The sequence below is a fragment of the Delphinapterus leucas genome, chromosome 13, assembly GCF_059928025.1.
Source record: "Delphinapterus leucas isolate spDelLeu-1000000601 "Yukka" chromosome 13, BTC_Dleu_Yukka2, whole genome shotgun sequence".
Taxonomy (NCBI): domain Eukaryota; kingdom Metazoa; phylum Chordata; class Mammalia; order Artiodactyla; family Monodontidae; genus Delphinapterus; species Delphinapterus leucas.
Window position 1 is genome coordinate 33,935,596 of NC_143141.1, and position 18,197 is coordinate 33,953,792.

At 33.0% G+C, this 18,197-nt stretch overlaps 1 protein-coding gene across 10 annotated transcripts in view; it reads right to left on the reverse strand.

The window, feature by feature from the left end:
* Nucleotides 1-18,197, reverse strand: part of ZNF638 (zinc finger protein 638) — an 83,672-nt gene that overhangs the window by 14,610 nt on the left and 50,865 nt on the right. For 7 of the 10 annotated variants that reach the window (XM_022561314.3, XM_022561316.3, XM_089923027.1 and 4 more), the window contains 11 exons: nucleotides 16,369-16,419; nucleotides 14,411-14,482; nucleotides 13,513-13,599; nucleotides 13,168-13,236; nucleotides 12,740-12,780; nucleotides 10,857-10,988; nucleotides 8,835-8,963; nucleotides 6,885-6,926; nucleotides 6,238-6,372; nucleotides 4,957-5,082; nucleotides 606-643 (listed from right to left, as the gene is read on the reverse strand). In XM_022561314.3, the coding sequence (XP_022417022.1) occupies nucleotides 606-643; nucleotides 4,957-5,082; nucleotides 6,238-6,372; nucleotides 6,885-6,926; nucleotides 8,835-8,963; nucleotides 10,857-10,988; nucleotides 12,740-12,780; nucleotides 13,168-13,236; nucleotides 13,513-13,599; nucleotides 14,411-14,482; nucleotides 16,369-16,419 (922 nt within the window). The remainder of the gene's footprint in view (nucleotides 1-605; nucleotides 644-4,956; nucleotides 5,083-6,237; nucleotides 6,373-6,884; nucleotides 6,927-8,834; nucleotides 8,964-10,856; nucleotides 10,989-12,739; nucleotides 12,781-13,167; nucleotides 13,237-13,512; nucleotides 13,600-14,410; nucleotides 14,483-16,368; nucleotides 16,420-18,197) is intronic. The other 3 variants (XM_022561315.3, XM_022561319.3, XM_022561321.3) reach the window with 3 other exon arrangements.

Here is an 18,197-nt window from a genome sequence, read left to right on the forward strand (position 1 = left end):
TATTCATCAGGATGAGGAAGTCACTACGAACAGGATATACTATATGTGGTCAAAAAAAGTTGTGAGTTACCAGTTTGTATAGACTCTGAAGAACAACCTTTCAACCTCTGAAAATATAAAGCAGTGTACATATTGTTTTGTTTTATACCAAAATACACACTAAATATTATCTTTCCGGTTTTAAAAACTCAATGAAAATTTAAAAGGATTATACAAACTTAAAATTTACTACTGTGCCTATTTTGGAATAGAAAAATCTAACAAGAATATAATACTGATAACAGAGTTGAGCTGTTCAAGAGTCTTAGCAAAACATTTCATAAAGAAGGCAAATTTATATATTTAATTCAAACTGTGTGTACACATTCACTTCTCCTAAAAAAAAAAAATCTGTAAATATCTGAAAGAGACCAAAAATAATAACAAAAAAAGCCCCTAGGTCAAACAGAGCCCTCCAAAAACCCCCAAACAAAAAACACCCTCATAACACTCATAAAAGATACAAACTTTTTGTTACTAGTGAACAACTACCATAAAATACAGAAATAATATTCAGTAATTAACTACGTACTACAAAAACTGTTAGCAAACTTAAAGCAACATACCTTTTTTTCCCTAGTTCTGGGTCTTTCTCAGCTTCAGCCTGTAATATAATTCCACATTTTATTAGAGGTTATTCTACTGGATTTAAAATATTTAACTCATCAATGCAGTGTTTTCAGTTCTTAAAATCTAAGCTAAAAAAAACCCCATACCTTAAAAATATATCAAAACAGATAGTTTTCAGTGCCCACATAACCATCAGCTTCTAGAATGTTTTTCCCATTTTTAGATAAAGATTTCTAAATAAGATTATACAGAATAAATGACACACAGAAATTAATGAGAAAAATAAGTTTCCATAATGTTTATAATAAATAAGAAAATTTTAACTTTAAAAGCCTGGAAATACCACCTTTTGCTAAGAATAAAAACAATCAACCTGAAATATCAACATATTTTTTGTGCAATTATTATTTTAAAAGACTTCTATTTATGAGAGACTAGTTGACTTAGAAAGTGTTCTACTCAAAACACATAGAAGTGCTGGACAAAATTTAACAATAATCCTTTTAAACATGTATCTGAACCACCAAGAAAGCAATGTCCTGGGGCCCAAAATGAAAGGAGGAATTAAAATTCAGTGCTTATGTACCAAGCACTGTGATCCAGGTACTTAGGATACATCACTGAACAAACAGCAAAAATATCTGCCCTTTAGAACTTACATATACTAGCTGAAGGCTTTTTCTGTGGGGAATCGTGTGCTGAGTTGAGAATTATCTTTCTCTAGATTTTCTCAGATTAAAAGCCGAGAATTATATTGTATAGAAACTGAATAATATTTCTAGAGAGGTTCCCGGTGGGGTGTTGGAGTCCCAGAGTAAAGACCTTCTTTACTAGGGTATCTGGTAAGGTATCCAGTCTACATTGTAATGGTATATAAAGAAAATTAAAGATGGCAGTTGATAAGTCCCATCCACAGTGCTTACAAGCGGTCTTCTCATTCACGGGAGAAACTCGTTAGAGGAAACCAAAACCAAAACCAACCTATATGGTAGTAGAGAAAATCTATACCAGATACCTGTATTAGCTAACTTGCTTCTTTATTCATAAATTAATAGAAGAGAAAAACAAATGCACAAGAGAACAAATTAAGGATACAAAACTGACTGAAGACATTTCAGAGAACTGCTTTAAAAACAACTCTAAAGAATACTCTCTAAAAAATTTTTCTAAAAAAAAATTCAATAGGATATAGCATCCATAATATCAGTACAGGTGCTACTTCCAGAAAGAACATTAAAATTTGAAGAGAAGGAATATTCAAAGATATAAGAGGAAAATTTTCCTCAGGTGAAGGAACACACTAATTTTTAGATTTCATAAATTCAATGAATGATCTAAGCAGGATATAGGAAGTAAGTCCCAAACCAAGTTAAAACCTTGCTCACTGCACTAGCCATACTGATCTTCCTTGGAATTCCTGAATCACCAAATATGTCCTTAAGGCCTTAGCTCTTGTTCTCTCTAAAAACCTCTTCTCTTTGATACGTTAGTAGAGTTCGCTCTCCTACTTCTTTCTTTCAGGTCTCTCAAATAACTCTTTCTCAGAGGGGCCTGACCACTCTAAAATACACATATCCCCCTGTACACCCCGCCATCCAGCACACTCTATCATTTTTTCTTGATTTTTCTCCACAGCACTTCATAGCACTTTTTACCACCTCACACTACGTATATATATGTGTGTGTGTATTTTTGTGTGTGTGTGTGTGTGTGTGTGTGTATATATATATATATATAAAAAAAATAAGCTCCTTGAAGATTGGGCCATTGACTCCTCTGTTTACCAATGTATTCCAAAGTCTAAAACAGTGCTGGCATAGAGTAGGAATTAGATAACTATTTGCTAAATGAATTAGGAATAAATGCTAAAAGGTTTCAAAGAGAAAAAAAAATTACATAGAGGTAGGATTGGAATCAGCCTTCTCCTTAACAACACTGGTTAAGAAAAACAAAACAATAAAAGCAAGAACAATGTGAGCACAGAATTCTCCACCTGGACACACCATCAATGAAACATGTAAGAGAAAAATAAAGTCATTTCCAAATATGCAGGGATTTAGAAAGTTTACTGGCCATACATACTTTCTGGGAAAATTATTTGACAATATATTCTGGCAAACAGAAAGTAATCCAAGAGAGTAGGAGATACAGAGTCCAAGAAATAACAGAAGTAACTCAGAAGAGCAATAAAAAGAAAATCAAAGGTATATAGATGCTTTACAAAGCAAATGGCCATAAATTTAGAACAGGGTGTCAGAAGGATAGCTCTAAGAAGAGAGCATATTCTATTCAACAAATAGTAATTAAGTTATGTGACCCGAGTAACATGAAGACAGTCTTCTTTTTTCCTTTCAACAACAAAAAACAACTCCTTAACTGTACAGGAAAGCCATAACCCAAATACTGAACAAAAACACAGCATCATTTTGAGAAAAGACTGGGAATACAAGAGAGTCACTTCCAAGTGTGCAAATTACATGTATTTCTTTATAGAATCAATCTCATTACTAAATTCTGCAGTAAATATCTTCATAATCAAGATATCAAAAATGCAGGTACTGGGTTTCAGTACTTAGAATTATGCCTTCATACTCTGTATGCAAGGTAACTATAGTTATAGAATTAAAGGTTGTAACGTATTACATGTGGAAGTAACATTACAGGTAACAAATATGGGGGGAGGATATTGAACAGAGGGTACATAGGATACTAATTAACTCATTATAAACATGGTAAATTAAAAACTGTTACTAAAAAAATCTGGGGGCAGGATTTATTTCCACCTCATAGTCTAGCTTAGGCTTTCATTACCTCTCATATAGACTATTACAACACCTTGAAATTCGTCCACCTGCCTCTACTATCCAATTTATGATTTGTTAAATGGATATAATGGACATTATGTGACATGCTCAAGATTACAAGGCTAGCTTACCAGTGGTTGAGCTAATAAGTCTTTTACAATAAGTTAAATGTGCTCTTCAAGAATGAGGTTGAGTTAGGATGTGGGAAATAAAGCATTAATTTAGGCAGAAGTTTCATATAATTTCCACTTGTTTCATTTTCTTTAAGTCTAAGAATTTGGGACCACAATTCTGGAAGAAAAATTTCTGTGTAGTCTGTGTTTACTGTAATTCTGAACACAGTTGAAAGTAATAACTTGAAACATACCACAACACAAAGTTTTAAAAATACAATGTTCTGTTGAGAAAAAAAAAAAAGTTTAAAATTTCAAAAAATTTTCTTCTGAAATCAGGTTAAACAAGGCACACAAATTTGTGCTTAAGGACTTCCCTGGTGGCCCAGTGGTTAAGAATCCGCCTGCCAATGCAGGGGACATGGGTTCGAGCCCTGGTCTGGGAAGATCCCACATGCCACAGAGCAACTAAGCCTGTGCGCCACAACTATTGAGCCTGCGCTCTACAGCCTGCGAGCCACTACGGAGCCCGTGTGCCACAACTACTGAAGCCTGTGTGCCTAGAGCCTGTATTCCGCAACAAGAGAAGCCACCACGATGAGAAGCCCGCATACCATAATGAAGAGTAGCCCCCGCTTGCTGCAACTAGAGAAAGCCTGCACGCAGCAACGAAGACCCAATGCAGCCAAAAACAAATAAATTTATTTAAAAAAATAAATTTGTGCTTAAATCAGTATTATGATGCATTCATTTACTTATAGGTGATCTATTTAATTTGGATTTAGATGGTGGAATTTTCTCTTTCTTGAGCTAGCACAAGAGTTTGGCAGATTAACAAAAACCTGCAGACACCAAATATAAGGCCCTATTTACTTCTTGCTATTGAGATACAATGAAACTATTAGAAAGAGAAAACATCTGAGTTTCAATTTAATTCTTTCAAAGGTAAACTATTCATAGTTTTCAAAGATTATTACTGTGCAAGCCAAGAACCTGTAAAATCTTCTTTCTTATAAAAGAAGAGAGTATAATAATTTAAACAAGTAAAAGAAAAGAACAAACTAACAGGTGGAAGTCAAAATGGACTCAATCTAGACTGCATTCTGGAGATAATCACGCTATGTATATGGCATCACTCTGCACATATGTCCATAGTAAGCATCAGAATGAATATGCTACATTTTCTAAAATTACCTCAATTTATTCTCATTTATACAAATTTATACTGTTCCATAAACCATGAAAACTGGAATAATGATTGCAAAATAAATTTTTAAAAGAAACAGTATCTAAACTTAGAATGAGTTTGACTACGGTCCAAGAATAATTCTCGAAATCAGCTTCAGAGTGTATCTTCTAGCTTTGGGAGAATGACCTTTATGCTTTCCTCATATTCTAAAAGCACAGAAGTTGATACAAAATAATCTTACCTCTGATGAGTCTAGCTTTGGAGATAATGTGCAGATCAATACATGGTTACCTATGTTCTGTGGATTTTGTTTCAGAAAGCTGTACATTGACTGAGCAGATTCAGGACTATCTAACTGAAGAATTGCCTTTGGAAAAGATAGAAAAGTATTAATTACTAGTTCCTAACAAAATTAAAAGTAGAATTACCGTAAGATCCAGCAATTTCATTTTTTAGTATATACCTAAAAGAATTGAAAGCCAGAACTGGAACAAGTATTTGTACACCCAAATTCATACCAGTGTTATTCACACAGTCAAAAGGTAGAAGCAACCCAAGTGTCGATCAACAGACGAGTAGATAAACACATGAGGTACATGCATACAATGGAATATTATTCAGCCTCAAGAAGGAAAATTCTGACATATGCTACAACACATGCTGGAAGACATGCTAAGTGAAATAAGCCAGACACAAAAGGACAAAAATTGTATGATTCCACTTATATGAGGTACCTAAAGTAGTTAAATACAGAGACAGAAATTTAAATTGTAGAATGGTGGTTGCCAGGGGCTAGGAAAAGGGGGGATGGAGAGCTGTTGTTTAACGGACAGGGAGTTTTAGTTTGTGAAAATGAAGAAGTTCTGGAGATGGACGGTGGCGATGGCTGCACAACAACATGAATATGTTTAAATGCCACTGAACTGACACTTAAACATGGTTAAAGAAATTTCTTAAACATGTCAAAGAAACTAGTATCTACTACTTGGTCAATTAGGTATTTTTTATGAAGCAAATACTGTCAACTTTGCTATAAAACCCTTTCTACCTTTCTAGGTAATACATGGTTGACCAAAATCTAATTTTCATAGACACGCCTGAATTAAATAGAGAAGACAGAGGGCACAGAAAACGTAAAGGGACTTTAGAAATACCTGGTTGACACCCTTTCATTTTATAAATAAGAACTAAAAGTGTAAACCAACTTAGCTAAGGTCACAAAGGTAGTTAAGGCTAGATGAACACAAGTCTGCACTTCCCCAAAAGATAATGCTCTTTGCACGTATTACCTTTCTCCCTTGTGCAAGTTTTTATTTCCCCTTCAAACTAAGAGTTCTTCCTCCTTCCTGCCAAAGCCCAGGAGAAAATATGATGGTATATCATAATTCTGCTAAGAGGCTGAATAATGTTTATAGGTGCTTCAGTTCAGAAGCTGAATTAAAAGTTACAGGCCATAAGAATACAGGGTTCAATTATATATTCTTTACAGAACATACAGCAAAAATAGAAGGGACCTTGTTACCTTGTTTTTATTACTCATGTATACGTGGTGATCCACTTTTCCAAACTGAAGTCCAACACAAAGTACACACTGAAGTCCATCTTCTGGTAAGTTATCAAGATGTACAAATCGATCGTAAATTTTATCTACATTTGCCTGTAGTTTTTGTTTTTGTTTTGTTTTTTTTTTTAAAGAGACAGCATAGGAAAAGAGAAAAACAGCTAAAGTATCAAAGTGTAAAACACAGATTAACAATTTATTTTTCAGAGGTCAGGTAATGTCCTCTCCCAAGAATAAGAAAATGACCATATAGGTAAAGATAGTGAGGTCTTAGTACTAGATGTGAATAATCAGTGAAACAATATACTAAAAAAGGAAGTATAATCTTTCTTCTATCAACATAATATATACCCAAAACACTTAATATACCGAATATTTACCCAAGTCAGTTAATATGGCTCCAGAATCTAAAAAATATTGCACATTAGGACTCCTTTACCCTCCATTTCTTATTTTTACCAAGAGAAGACTCATCTGACATCTCCATCACCTCAATATTTTAAAACTAGTGCTAAGATCTTCTTTAATTCTTGACAGGTGAACAATAAAACAACCAATGTTTCTATCAATTAAACAAGTGTACAAAAGCATTTAAATGCAAAACTCACCTCTGGGTCATTTTCTCTAATCAAGGTTGTAAATATAGCTTCCTAGAAAGGCAAACAGAGGAAGATTGAAGGTGTAAGCTCTTTCTTATTTGTATATTTAATTAGTCAAGATTTACTGATATAATAATCTATATGAATAAGCATTAAGAACTATTTCATAAAATGAGGAGTAAGCAAAATTTCTGTTCCTTCCAACAACCTTTCCCTCTTCCTAAAACAAGTTATCTAAGTCCCACCCTACCCACAGACTTTAATTCTTCCTAATCCCCTAAGTACATTAAAGACTAATAAGGTGGTACCATTTAGGGGAAGACACTCAAATTCATATACAAGGAATAAGAGATTTAATTTAGCAGACAGTAAGAGAATTCAAATTACTCAACAAAAAGTCAGCTAAGCAAAATAGGGGATAAGGAAGAACAGAGATGTAGGCTAGTAAAAAAAACATCACAGGGTATTAAGTGTATAGTGATTTGGTGCTGCTAAATTATATAAAGAGGCCAAGACTGGCACAACACAGGGATGTCAAAGCTGGGAGAAGCTAGCTGATAAAAGGCTTAAATGTCTAGAAAAGGAACTTTATCTTATGAGACTATGGTTCTTAAATTTTTTTTTCTCTTTGACACTACTGATATATATAAAACCACCCCAGCAATTACATCACATTAGAATGATTCTCAATGGAAGGCTTTTTCAAAATACATGCATTTTCAATGTTCATTACAGCACTATTTACAATAGCCAGGACATGGAAGCAACCTAAATAAATTGTCCATCGACAGAGGAATGGATAAAGAAGATGTGGTACATGTATAAAATGAAATATTACTCAGCCATAAAAAGGAACGAAATAGTGACATTTGCAGAGATGAGGATGACCTAGAGATTGTTATACAGAGTGAAGTAAGTCAAAAAGAGAAAAACAAATATCGTATAATATCACTTATATGTGGAATCTAGAAATATTGTACAGATGAACTTACTTGCAAAGCAGAAACAGAGTCACAGATGTAGAGAACAAACATAGTTACCAAGCAGAGGTGGGGGGGTGGGACGAACTGGGAGACTGGGATTGACATATATACACTACTATGTATAAAACAGGTAACTAATGAGAACCTACTGTATAGCACAGGGAACTCTGCTCAATGCTTTGTGGTGACCTAAGTGGGAAGGAAATCTAAAAAAGAGTGGATATATGTATATGTATAACTAATTCACTTTGCAGTACAGCAGAAACTAACACAATATTGTAAAGCAACTATACTCCAATAAGTATTAATTTTAAAAAATACATGCCTTTCCACCTTCCTCTAGAGATTCTAGCATCTCTGTTTCATGCCTCTTAGCGGTAAATGTTTGTACGCCACACAGAAACAATGAAGGGTTTCTAAATCAGTTTAATTTGAAGAGGTTTGAATTGTATGCCAGTCTCATGACTTTGGGAAAAAGGTTTTGAGGGAGATAAAACTGAAGGTAGAGGATATAAAGAATAACTATTTTAGCCGGCGTTTTAAAGAGGTGAGGCAATGGTGAATGGGATGAAGACGGAACAAATTCCAGAGATATTCAGGAGTTAAAACAGACCAGACCTAGTGACCAGCTGGTTATGAGAAATGAGAGGAAAAAATTATAAAGGTAACCTCTGGAATTCCAGTTTGGATGACAGATAATGGCAGTGAGATAAGAATAGGGTTCTTTACAGACTACCGTTTTCAACTTTTTTTTTCCATTCCAACATACATGAGGGATTGGATTCCCTCAATATGGAGGTAACTCTCAAACAATGAGATGGGCAACTATGGAGAAATATAGGAAGATGCTTTCTCAGTGTTTGAGAGAAAATATGTGACCCAAAGAAGAAAACTAGAAAACATAATGGACTATAATAAATCTGATTTAAAAATTTAATAATATTCTAGTGAATAAGATGGTAAGTCTATTATTTACCTCGTCTTTTAAATTCATGTTGTCAGGAGCCATACTTATTGAGAGTTGATTCCCATCCAGTGATATTGGGAAGCAGGTATAAAATTTTACCATAGAATCTGCAGATTTTCTGTTTATTTCTATAAATGCCTTTTAAAATACAAATTATAAGAATGAAAAAATAAATCTTAAGTTACTTTTTCTTAAAAAAATTTAATACTTAAAAAGTCAAATGAATTGAATAACTTAGTAAATGTTTTTAAGATAAAAAAAGCATTCCTTAGAACATTACGGCCATAACCAAGAAATAATGAATGACTGAACTCATAAGGCAATACTAAAGAGAAATAAGAAGGGACATTGTAGTAAATGACACTAGGGAAATATTATTTATCTTATTCATCACTATACCCTTCGTACCTAGAGCAGTATCTAGCATGTAGCAAACATTTAATGAACATTTACTGAGTAAATAAATTTAATGATTGACAAAATATGAGAAATATGAGGAATGAAAGAATCAAAGAAACATGTAATGGTTACCAAGTTATTTTTTATTTTGTTGTTTTCATAAGTGTCAAATTGTAACTCCATACATTTTGGTTTTAATTTTCATACCTGGGTAAGTAAAGAGATTGAACATTCTTCCATATGTCTGATAGTTAATGAGGTGGAAATAGTCCATATTTTTATTTATAGTTGTAATTTTAAAAAATAAATTCTCTTTATGTCATTTGCCAATTTATTTATTAAACTTTTAATATTTTATAGCATGTTTATATGAACCGTGTTTCTCATTTTACATAAATATTTTAAATTTTTTATTTCCATTTTGCTTTATGTTAATTTTAGTTTCACAAATGTTTAAAATGTTTATATGACTGAATCTGATATTTTTCCATATAACGTCTTGAAAAATATTAAATCTCCAAATAATTAAATTAAATCTCCAAATAATTCTACTCAACTCTAATCAAAACTGGGCACAAATAATCTAGATTTTCTGTATTTGGAGTCTATATTTATCTACATACACATCCACTTTGGTATATGATGCAAAGTATGAATTTGAATTATTCATTCCCAGGTTCCCACAATTTCCCCCTATTTTAATGTATCATCACATAAAATTCTCACATTAAAAAATGTATTCTTTCTTATTCTTGTCCATCTCTAAACATTACAAATAATGTGCTTTTTAGAAAACAGCTTTATTGAAATACAGTTTACATATGATAAAATTCACCTGTTTAAGTGTACAATTTAATGGGTTTTAATACATGTATAGAGTTGTGCAACCATTCAAATAATCTACTTTTAACATAAGGTAAAACTGCATATGACTACTTACACTTACTCTCCCCTCCTACTTTGTTTTCTTAAGCACACTTGCTTGACTCTCAAAAATCTCTAGTGATCATTAACTCCTTCCTATAGTAAGAACACTACTTCCCACCACTCTAACGGTGTTGTTTCCATTATTTAAACTTCCCTGAAATTCACCTCCTATAAAATACCTTCCACAAGCTGTTCATTATTAACAATATTTTGTTTTGTTTTTAAATTACAAAAGCAATATATACTCATTATAGAAAACTGAAGACATACAGATAAATCTAGGTTGTTCTAAATACTGATGACTTCACTAGTCTGAGTCTGAAAATGGTTATTTCCCATTTGAGTATAACGGGTAAAAAAAAAAACCAAATACTAGTAAAGAGTGCTCAACAAAATTTTATAAGTTGTTTAAAAAACTTTGTATTAACATATTACAGACGTAAAGTATTTTCTGTTAAACTAAACGTTTCAGCAAAACTTCAATGGGGAAATCCATCCTTCCCAACGTAAAACTACATCTGATTAGAATAATGTATTTTTAAAATAAAGGATTATCTGTGTTTTATATTTTTAAAATGTCTTAACTTGAGACAGCTTATTCTGAGGTGCTGCTCTTAAACCCTTTCGTCCTAGTTTTGTGAAGTTAATGTTTTTCAAAATGTGCTTGCAGACAACGATGAATTCACAACTATTTTCAACTCTTACCTTTTTATGAGATGATAAAATCAAAATATCCTTTAAACCACCAAATGGTTTTACTAGGTTGTAAACTTCTTCAATAGAATATCCTTTATTAGGCAAATCAGAAATAAGTACCACACACATTTCTTCTGTTTCCTTCAAAACCAATTTAAGAATTGACATTAAAACTTAACTGCTGTTATATTTACTTAAATTTACACTGCAGATCATATGTTATGTTAGTATTTAAATTGTATTTAATACTAAATCTGATTAATTCAGAAGGCTGGTCTAAACCACAAATTAAAAACAAAACAAAATGCACTTTTCCACTCTTCAAGTACACAGAATAATTCAGTCGTACCATCTGTCATCTAGTCAAGGTCTTCAGTTCTCTTCTGCAACCACTGCTTAAAAATAAATTTAAAAACACAGGTTTGCCTGTCTCTGACTACAGCTCCTTCCTTTCATGTACTGTTGCCATTCCTGTGCCTTGTGATGCTAAGATCCCCATGCTCCAAATTGGTGCATATTCTTTTATCTTACTGAGTAAAATAATCCCTTGTTGGCAATATAAAAAAGCTTACCTAGTCTCTTAGGATCCTTACCCCATAACCCAATCCCCACTACAAAGTAAATACTTTCATTTCTGCCTTCTCTTCTCTCAGATCTATTTTATTCTTCAAGATCACTCTCATAAATGCCAACTTTTCCTTTAGTGGATGTTGGCGAAATCCCCAAAGGCATAAATGTGGCAACTTGTGACTTTTCTTTTGGTGGGGGAAGGTGGGAAATTATAATTTTCATAAGCTAGTTGAGAATGATTTTTAACTAGCAAGTAAATTGTGTTCAAAAATGATTCCTGGGCTTCACTGGTGGCACAATGGTTAAGAATCCGCCTGCCAATGCAGGGTACACGGGTTCGAGTCCTGGTCCAGGAAGATCCCACATGTCGCGGAGCAACTAAGCCCGTGTGCCACAACTACTGAGCCTGTGCGCCACAACTACTGAGGTTGTGTGCCACAACTACTGAAGCCTGCGTGCCTAGAGCCCGTGCTCTGCAACAAGAGAAGCCACCGCAATGAGAAGCCTGTGCATTGCGACAAAGAGTAGCCCCCGCTCGCCACAGCTAGAGAAAGCCCGCGTGCAACAACGAAGACCCAACGTAGCCAAAAATAAAATAATAAATGAGTAAGTTTATATATGTATAAATAGACCAAAATAGATTCTTTCTAAAGTGCAGTAAGTAAATCTAAGATACTCTACTGGTGTTTTACAATATTCTTAAAACAAAACAGTAAGTTAACACATACTACTTACTTAGTTACTACTTGAAGAATGGAGCAACTAGTCTAAAATAAACTTAACCTGAGCACCTGAAGGATCTCAAGATCTTAACCAGTAAAGTCTAAATTAATGAAATCTTAATATATTCATAATAACAGATATAAGCACATGAAAACAATAAAGTGAACTTTATGCCCTTCAAATAGAACTGCAAACTCCACTTGCTCCTCTAAAAACACAAAAAATAAATGGTATTCTAAATACTAACATATCTAAATACTAACATATCTCCAATTTGCTTCTAAGGAAAAAGAAATTTCACAAAGTTCCATTGGTTCTAATTTGACAACCTGTTATCTATTCAAAAACCCAACTGGCCTAACATTTTCTTCTCAGTGAAAAGTTATCCTCAATAACATGTACATTTACTGATAATCTGCACCTAAATTTTTGTAACTCAAGATTTTTTTTAACTCAAACCATATTTTAGAAGTCTCCAATGACCAGGATTTTTCACCATACCAAATCTGTGTATTTTTCACCTAGGTTTATAGTAAGAAAAATACATTGTGTCAAAATTTCTTAAGCTTTATAAAAATAAGTAAAATATAAAAGCTGACCTTGTTAACTGGTTCATTTTCTGTGACCTCCAAAGCAGCTTCTTAAGATACAAAATAAAATAAGAATTCATGCAGATATACTTTATTTATCAAGATCCCACTTTATTCCACAATGGATTAAATAGTAGCTACATGAAAATGTATACAGTGGGCAAAAGACTAGAGAATTTAAGTAGGATATAGCTACATAAGTAACACTGGCTTTTCAATAATACATTCAGTTTTATTCTTTCTGAGAGCAAAATTTCAGACTAATCAAGAGACAAGGTGAAGATGTGAATCATAATATTCTTAATTTCACTTAGGTATGACTCTGGTATTGAAATATATATATATATATATATATATATGACACAAAATTATTTTCCTAAAATTTAATTTTCTATCTTTAAACTTAAGAGAACAAAATAAAATTTCTATTAACCTACCTGAAATAGTTTCTTTAGCACCATTTTCAGTGGCTTTGACTTCCACACTCGTCTTTATTTCAGAGTTTTCTGCATGAAATAGTCTGCTTTAATAGTCTAGAAAAATACACTAATATAATTAAACTAATGAATCTAAAGAGGAACTTAAGCTAGTTTATTTTGTTACTTCAAGTCTCCTTAGGCTGACCTGATTTAAGACAAAGCTAATACAAGTTTTCCTTTGAAACACCAAATAATCCTTTTGAAGATTTTTAAGCAAAAAGTTTTATTTCAAAATATACCTAGAGTGTATACCAATAGGACTTAATGAAAAGAAAGCACTGCATGACAGCATTTCAAGCTTACCTGGTACAATCACAGGTTTATTGGTGTCTTTGTATTTGACAATTCCAGCCTTTTTGACTTCTAGAGACTTCTTTCCACTAGATTTTGCTTTTAAAAGTAGAGTTGAACCATTATTCTAAGGGTCTATTCAGTCATTTAGCATGTTTCATACTAATATATTAGTAAATAAGTAGTTCAACTTCATTATAAAAGCAGCTCTTTTCCACATATTTATTATTCCACATATTTATTTCCATTTATTTTCAGTATCTGTTTACCAATAAGATTAAAAGCAAATTTAAACTGAGATACAACTTTTGTTGAGGGCTATTAATGATTCACAAATTATGAAATCCTCATGTGGCAAAAGTACATCATAATCACACACATAAAAATTATTATTTTATAACTTCCACAAAGATTCTTTAAAATTACATTAGTCAATTGGAAAAATATATTAATAAACGGATGTTATTTTCAACATGTTACAATTTAGTGTTCCATTTCTTTATGGAGGATACATCCTTGTAACATGGAAAGAAAATCTTTAAAGTAACAAGTATCAGAGGAATTTTACAAGCTGGGGAAGGTAATATGAAGTGACAGCTCTAAAAAAATGAGTAAAAAAAAGATTAAACGGGGGGAAAGTGGCAGAGCAACCTATGATTATATGGCTGTCAGAAATGTTTCCTAAACAAAAATGTAACTGCAATGGCAGATACTGTCAAAGACCAAAGCATCAAAAAACAGAAGTCCTATGTGTGTCAGGTTCTAAATATCAAAGAATTATTTACTAAACTTTTCAAGATGTTATTACATACTACAAATTAAAACTTGCTTTTGATATCATATTTATTACATTCTTTAACGCAGAATTAAGAATAAACTTAATATAACCTCTCTTTTCCAACAGTCTTACCTGTTTTGATTGAAGCTTTATTACCTTTAGCAGCTACTGTTACCACAGATTTTACAGAACCCGCTGATTTCCCTAAATCACAAAAGCTTAGTCAAAACTGATTTATTTAACTAGTATCAACAATTCCCAAAGAACCTCACAAAGAATATAAGAGCAAAAAACTATATTTTATTCAAAACAAAATGTTATCATCTTTAGGGACACAGGTCATTTGCTAAATTAGAAATGATAATTTCTTTAGGAAGAAAAATATCATTGAAATAAGAATTCACCTCCCCTTTGGGGTACTTAAAAACAGTGTTCAGGCAAGTTACACAGATCTCTAAATGTGTGTATCAACTTAGTAATTAGAAGCAAAATTACTAACCTCAAGGATATAAACACAATCCCATGATGCCATTAATGGCTCCAAAAGCAGTTATATTGAGGACCTCCCAGCTCATGCTTCCTTGGCTCCCAGTTGATTAAAAAGCACTTAAGAATACCTACATCATTGTCAGGCCACATAAAGACTATTTCAAAATAGTCAAATCCCTATCTGAACAGGATTATTTAAACTGTCTGACCCTTCTTTCTACATATGTATATTACTGTTGCTTATATTCCAAAATGATGCTGTTTATAAAGACTGTGATCATCTAAGTGTCACTAAAAAGATTACCAGAGTCAAAAACCTTTGCATTCAGAGAGCATTCAGAGAGCAACAGGAGGTTTAGCTCTGAAAATCAGGATGCCCAACGAGCAAGGCAGTATAAGGAAAAAGCCCAGGATCACAAGTCAGTGAATTCAAGTTGAATTCCAAGTCAAGGTGTGAAGGCTGGGGGAATTTACTGATTTCTGTGCACGTTTCCCCATTTATAAACCAGGGTGGTAACTGCCTTAACTACCTAACAGGACCTTCTGTGAGAATATGACCATGCTTTTGCAGTTATTAAACAAACAAAAAGAATTACCGACATCTGCAAAATTTAATCAGAATAGTTTACAAATCCACACTTTATATCCAAAGACAGACCTTAATTATTGCTCATAAAGAGAAATATCAATCTTTATAGATTGTCACTCAACCAGTCATTTCTTAGTAATTCCCAAGTTTTGTCACACTGCAGTAACCTCAGCCCCATGAGCTCTTAAGGTGTTTCTTTCACTATCCTATGTTACTACCACAAGTTGATTCACTTTACTACTTCTAGTTGGGTACCAGAACTTAAGGAAAAAATACCTAGAATTAATTTCCAACACTCAAGGGGGAAGCTACTGGTTTTAGCACCCACTCCCCCAGATTTCCACCAATGACTCCTATAAACTTACTATTAAAGTAATATCAAACTGTTTGCTAAATAAGTGCATCTTCAAAACATGTTTTCTAGCCACACCTGACTCCCTCAGATTACTGCTTCTAAGAAACTACTATATGATAATTATGGATCTGCCACCAACAGTGGTCCAAGACCGCTTCCTTTCCTTCCTACCATTATAAAGACAATGTAATACATTGATCTCTATCCTCTTAAAAAGATGACTCTGAATTAACCAGCATTTAGCAGAAATGGGAGGAAAAACAGAAATGGGGATAATGCTAGAGGAAGGAGAAAAAAATTAATACTTTAAAATCCACTATAGCCCATAAAAATGCAAAAAGAACATAATTTGCTGTAAGTTTGTTTATAAAAGAAAGTAAACAGAGAAGACCTCAATAAAAGAGAAAGACGGAAATATTGCCAATATTCATCATGAGGAAACAGTTTGCCAGTTAAATTATTTTATTTTGATAATCACTGCAAGGAAAGAGCATTATCTACTAAACGTGCTTTCTCAAAACTTCTAGATGACTATAAATTTCACAGATTGGTATATACTCAGCACACACTGTGTCACATGAGATCCAAGACTACTGATAAAAACTGCTTAAATAATTTAAAGTTAACATGTCTAGGATCCTAATACAGAAAACATACCTGAAGATTTATTTACTTTGGCTGCAGATGTCTTGGTTTGTCCAGGTTTGGCTAAAATAACAAGAAAAATATATCAGTATCACATTACAAAAAACATCACTTAGATTTAGGAAAGAGCTAACTTAGCATAATTTTGGTAAAAACACTGCAAGAAACATCCTTATACTCATCTTTGTATGCCCATGGAACTATAACTATAGGCAAATTCTTAGCCATGGACTTGCTGAGACAAAGGGATAGATTTAAATTTTAACAAACATGAAACTGTCCTCCAGAAAGGTTGTACCAATTAATATTCATCAATAGTATACAAGAGTGGGGCTTCCCATTTCCACACAAACACAGTATGTAAAAGAAGTTATTAATCACTCCAATCTGAGCTAGAAACTAGTATGATTTAATCTTTGTTTCTTAAATTTTAAGTAAAGCTGTGTCAATTTTCATATGTGTAAATTCATCTCTATTTCTTTGTGATCTGTCTATTCTTAATATCTGCCAATTTATCTTTTGGGTTTTGAGGATTTTCTTATTAGAGTTCTTTATACATTAAAATTAATCTGTATCATATAGGTAACAACCTTTTAAAAAGTTATGAGAAATACTTATACAAAAATATTTTTGTGTAATCAATGTCTTCCTGATAGGGGAGGACTTTCTCATTCTGAAATTAAAAACAAACCAAAAAACCCTCCACATTTTCTTTCAATACTTTTAACTACTGTCTATGTATCATGTTAAATCTCTGATCCAGCTGTAATTTATTTGTTTATTTATTTGGCTGCGCTGGGTCTTCGTTGCTGTGCGCGGGCTTTCTCTAGTCGTGGCGAGCGGGGGCTACTCTTCGTTGAGGTGCGTAGGCTTCTCATTACGGTGGCTTCTCTTGTTGCGGAGCACAGGCTCTAAGCGTGTGGGCTTCAGTAGTTGTGGCACGCGGGCTGCAGAGCGCAGGCTCAGCAGTTGTGGCGCACGGGCTTAGTTGCTCCACGGCAATGTGGGATCTTCCCGGAGCAGGGCTCGAACTCGTGTCCCCTGCAGTGGCAGGCGGATTCTTAACCACTGCGCCACCAGGGAAGTCCCTGTAATTTATTTTGATACTATAAACTGTATACTTTACAAAGAGGCTAGTCAATTTAATGAATAATTCATCTTTTCCCTGCTAATCTGAAATATTACCGTAATGATTTACTGATATTCCATATGCTTGGGGGAGTATTCATGGAATCTATTCTGTCCTACTGATCTTTTGTCTATTTATGCAATTATATGAAACTATATAAATCTTTTAACTTTGTAATATATTTTAATATCTGTTAGTGCTGTTCTGTCCTAATTACTCTTCCTTTGCAGAATTTTCTTGTCTATTCTATGTATAAACTTTATTATCAGCTTATATAGATTCAAAAAATCTTTACTGGTATTAGGTTCCTAATATTTATCTTTTAATGTAAGAAAAAAAGGCATATTATAATGGTGAAAGGCTTTCTATCCAAAAATGAGCTGTTTTCTCATTTAAGCCTTATTTTATGCCTCTTAGTATTTAAAAGTTTTCTTTTCATGGCTTCTACCTTTTTTATTATTATAAGTGGAATATTTTATTAGTATATTAATATTTTATTAGTATATTAGTATGAATGGTTCTTTTTTATGTAATAAAGCAATTAAAACTTTATAGTAATTTAGAGAATTAAGATGGCTAATTATTTAATAGCATTTCAATAGACTCTATTGGGTTTTCCATCGTACGTATATATTTGCAAACAATAATGTTTTATCATACGTTCCAATTTTTATGCCTCTTGACTTGTAGTGCACCAGCTAATGGCTATTAG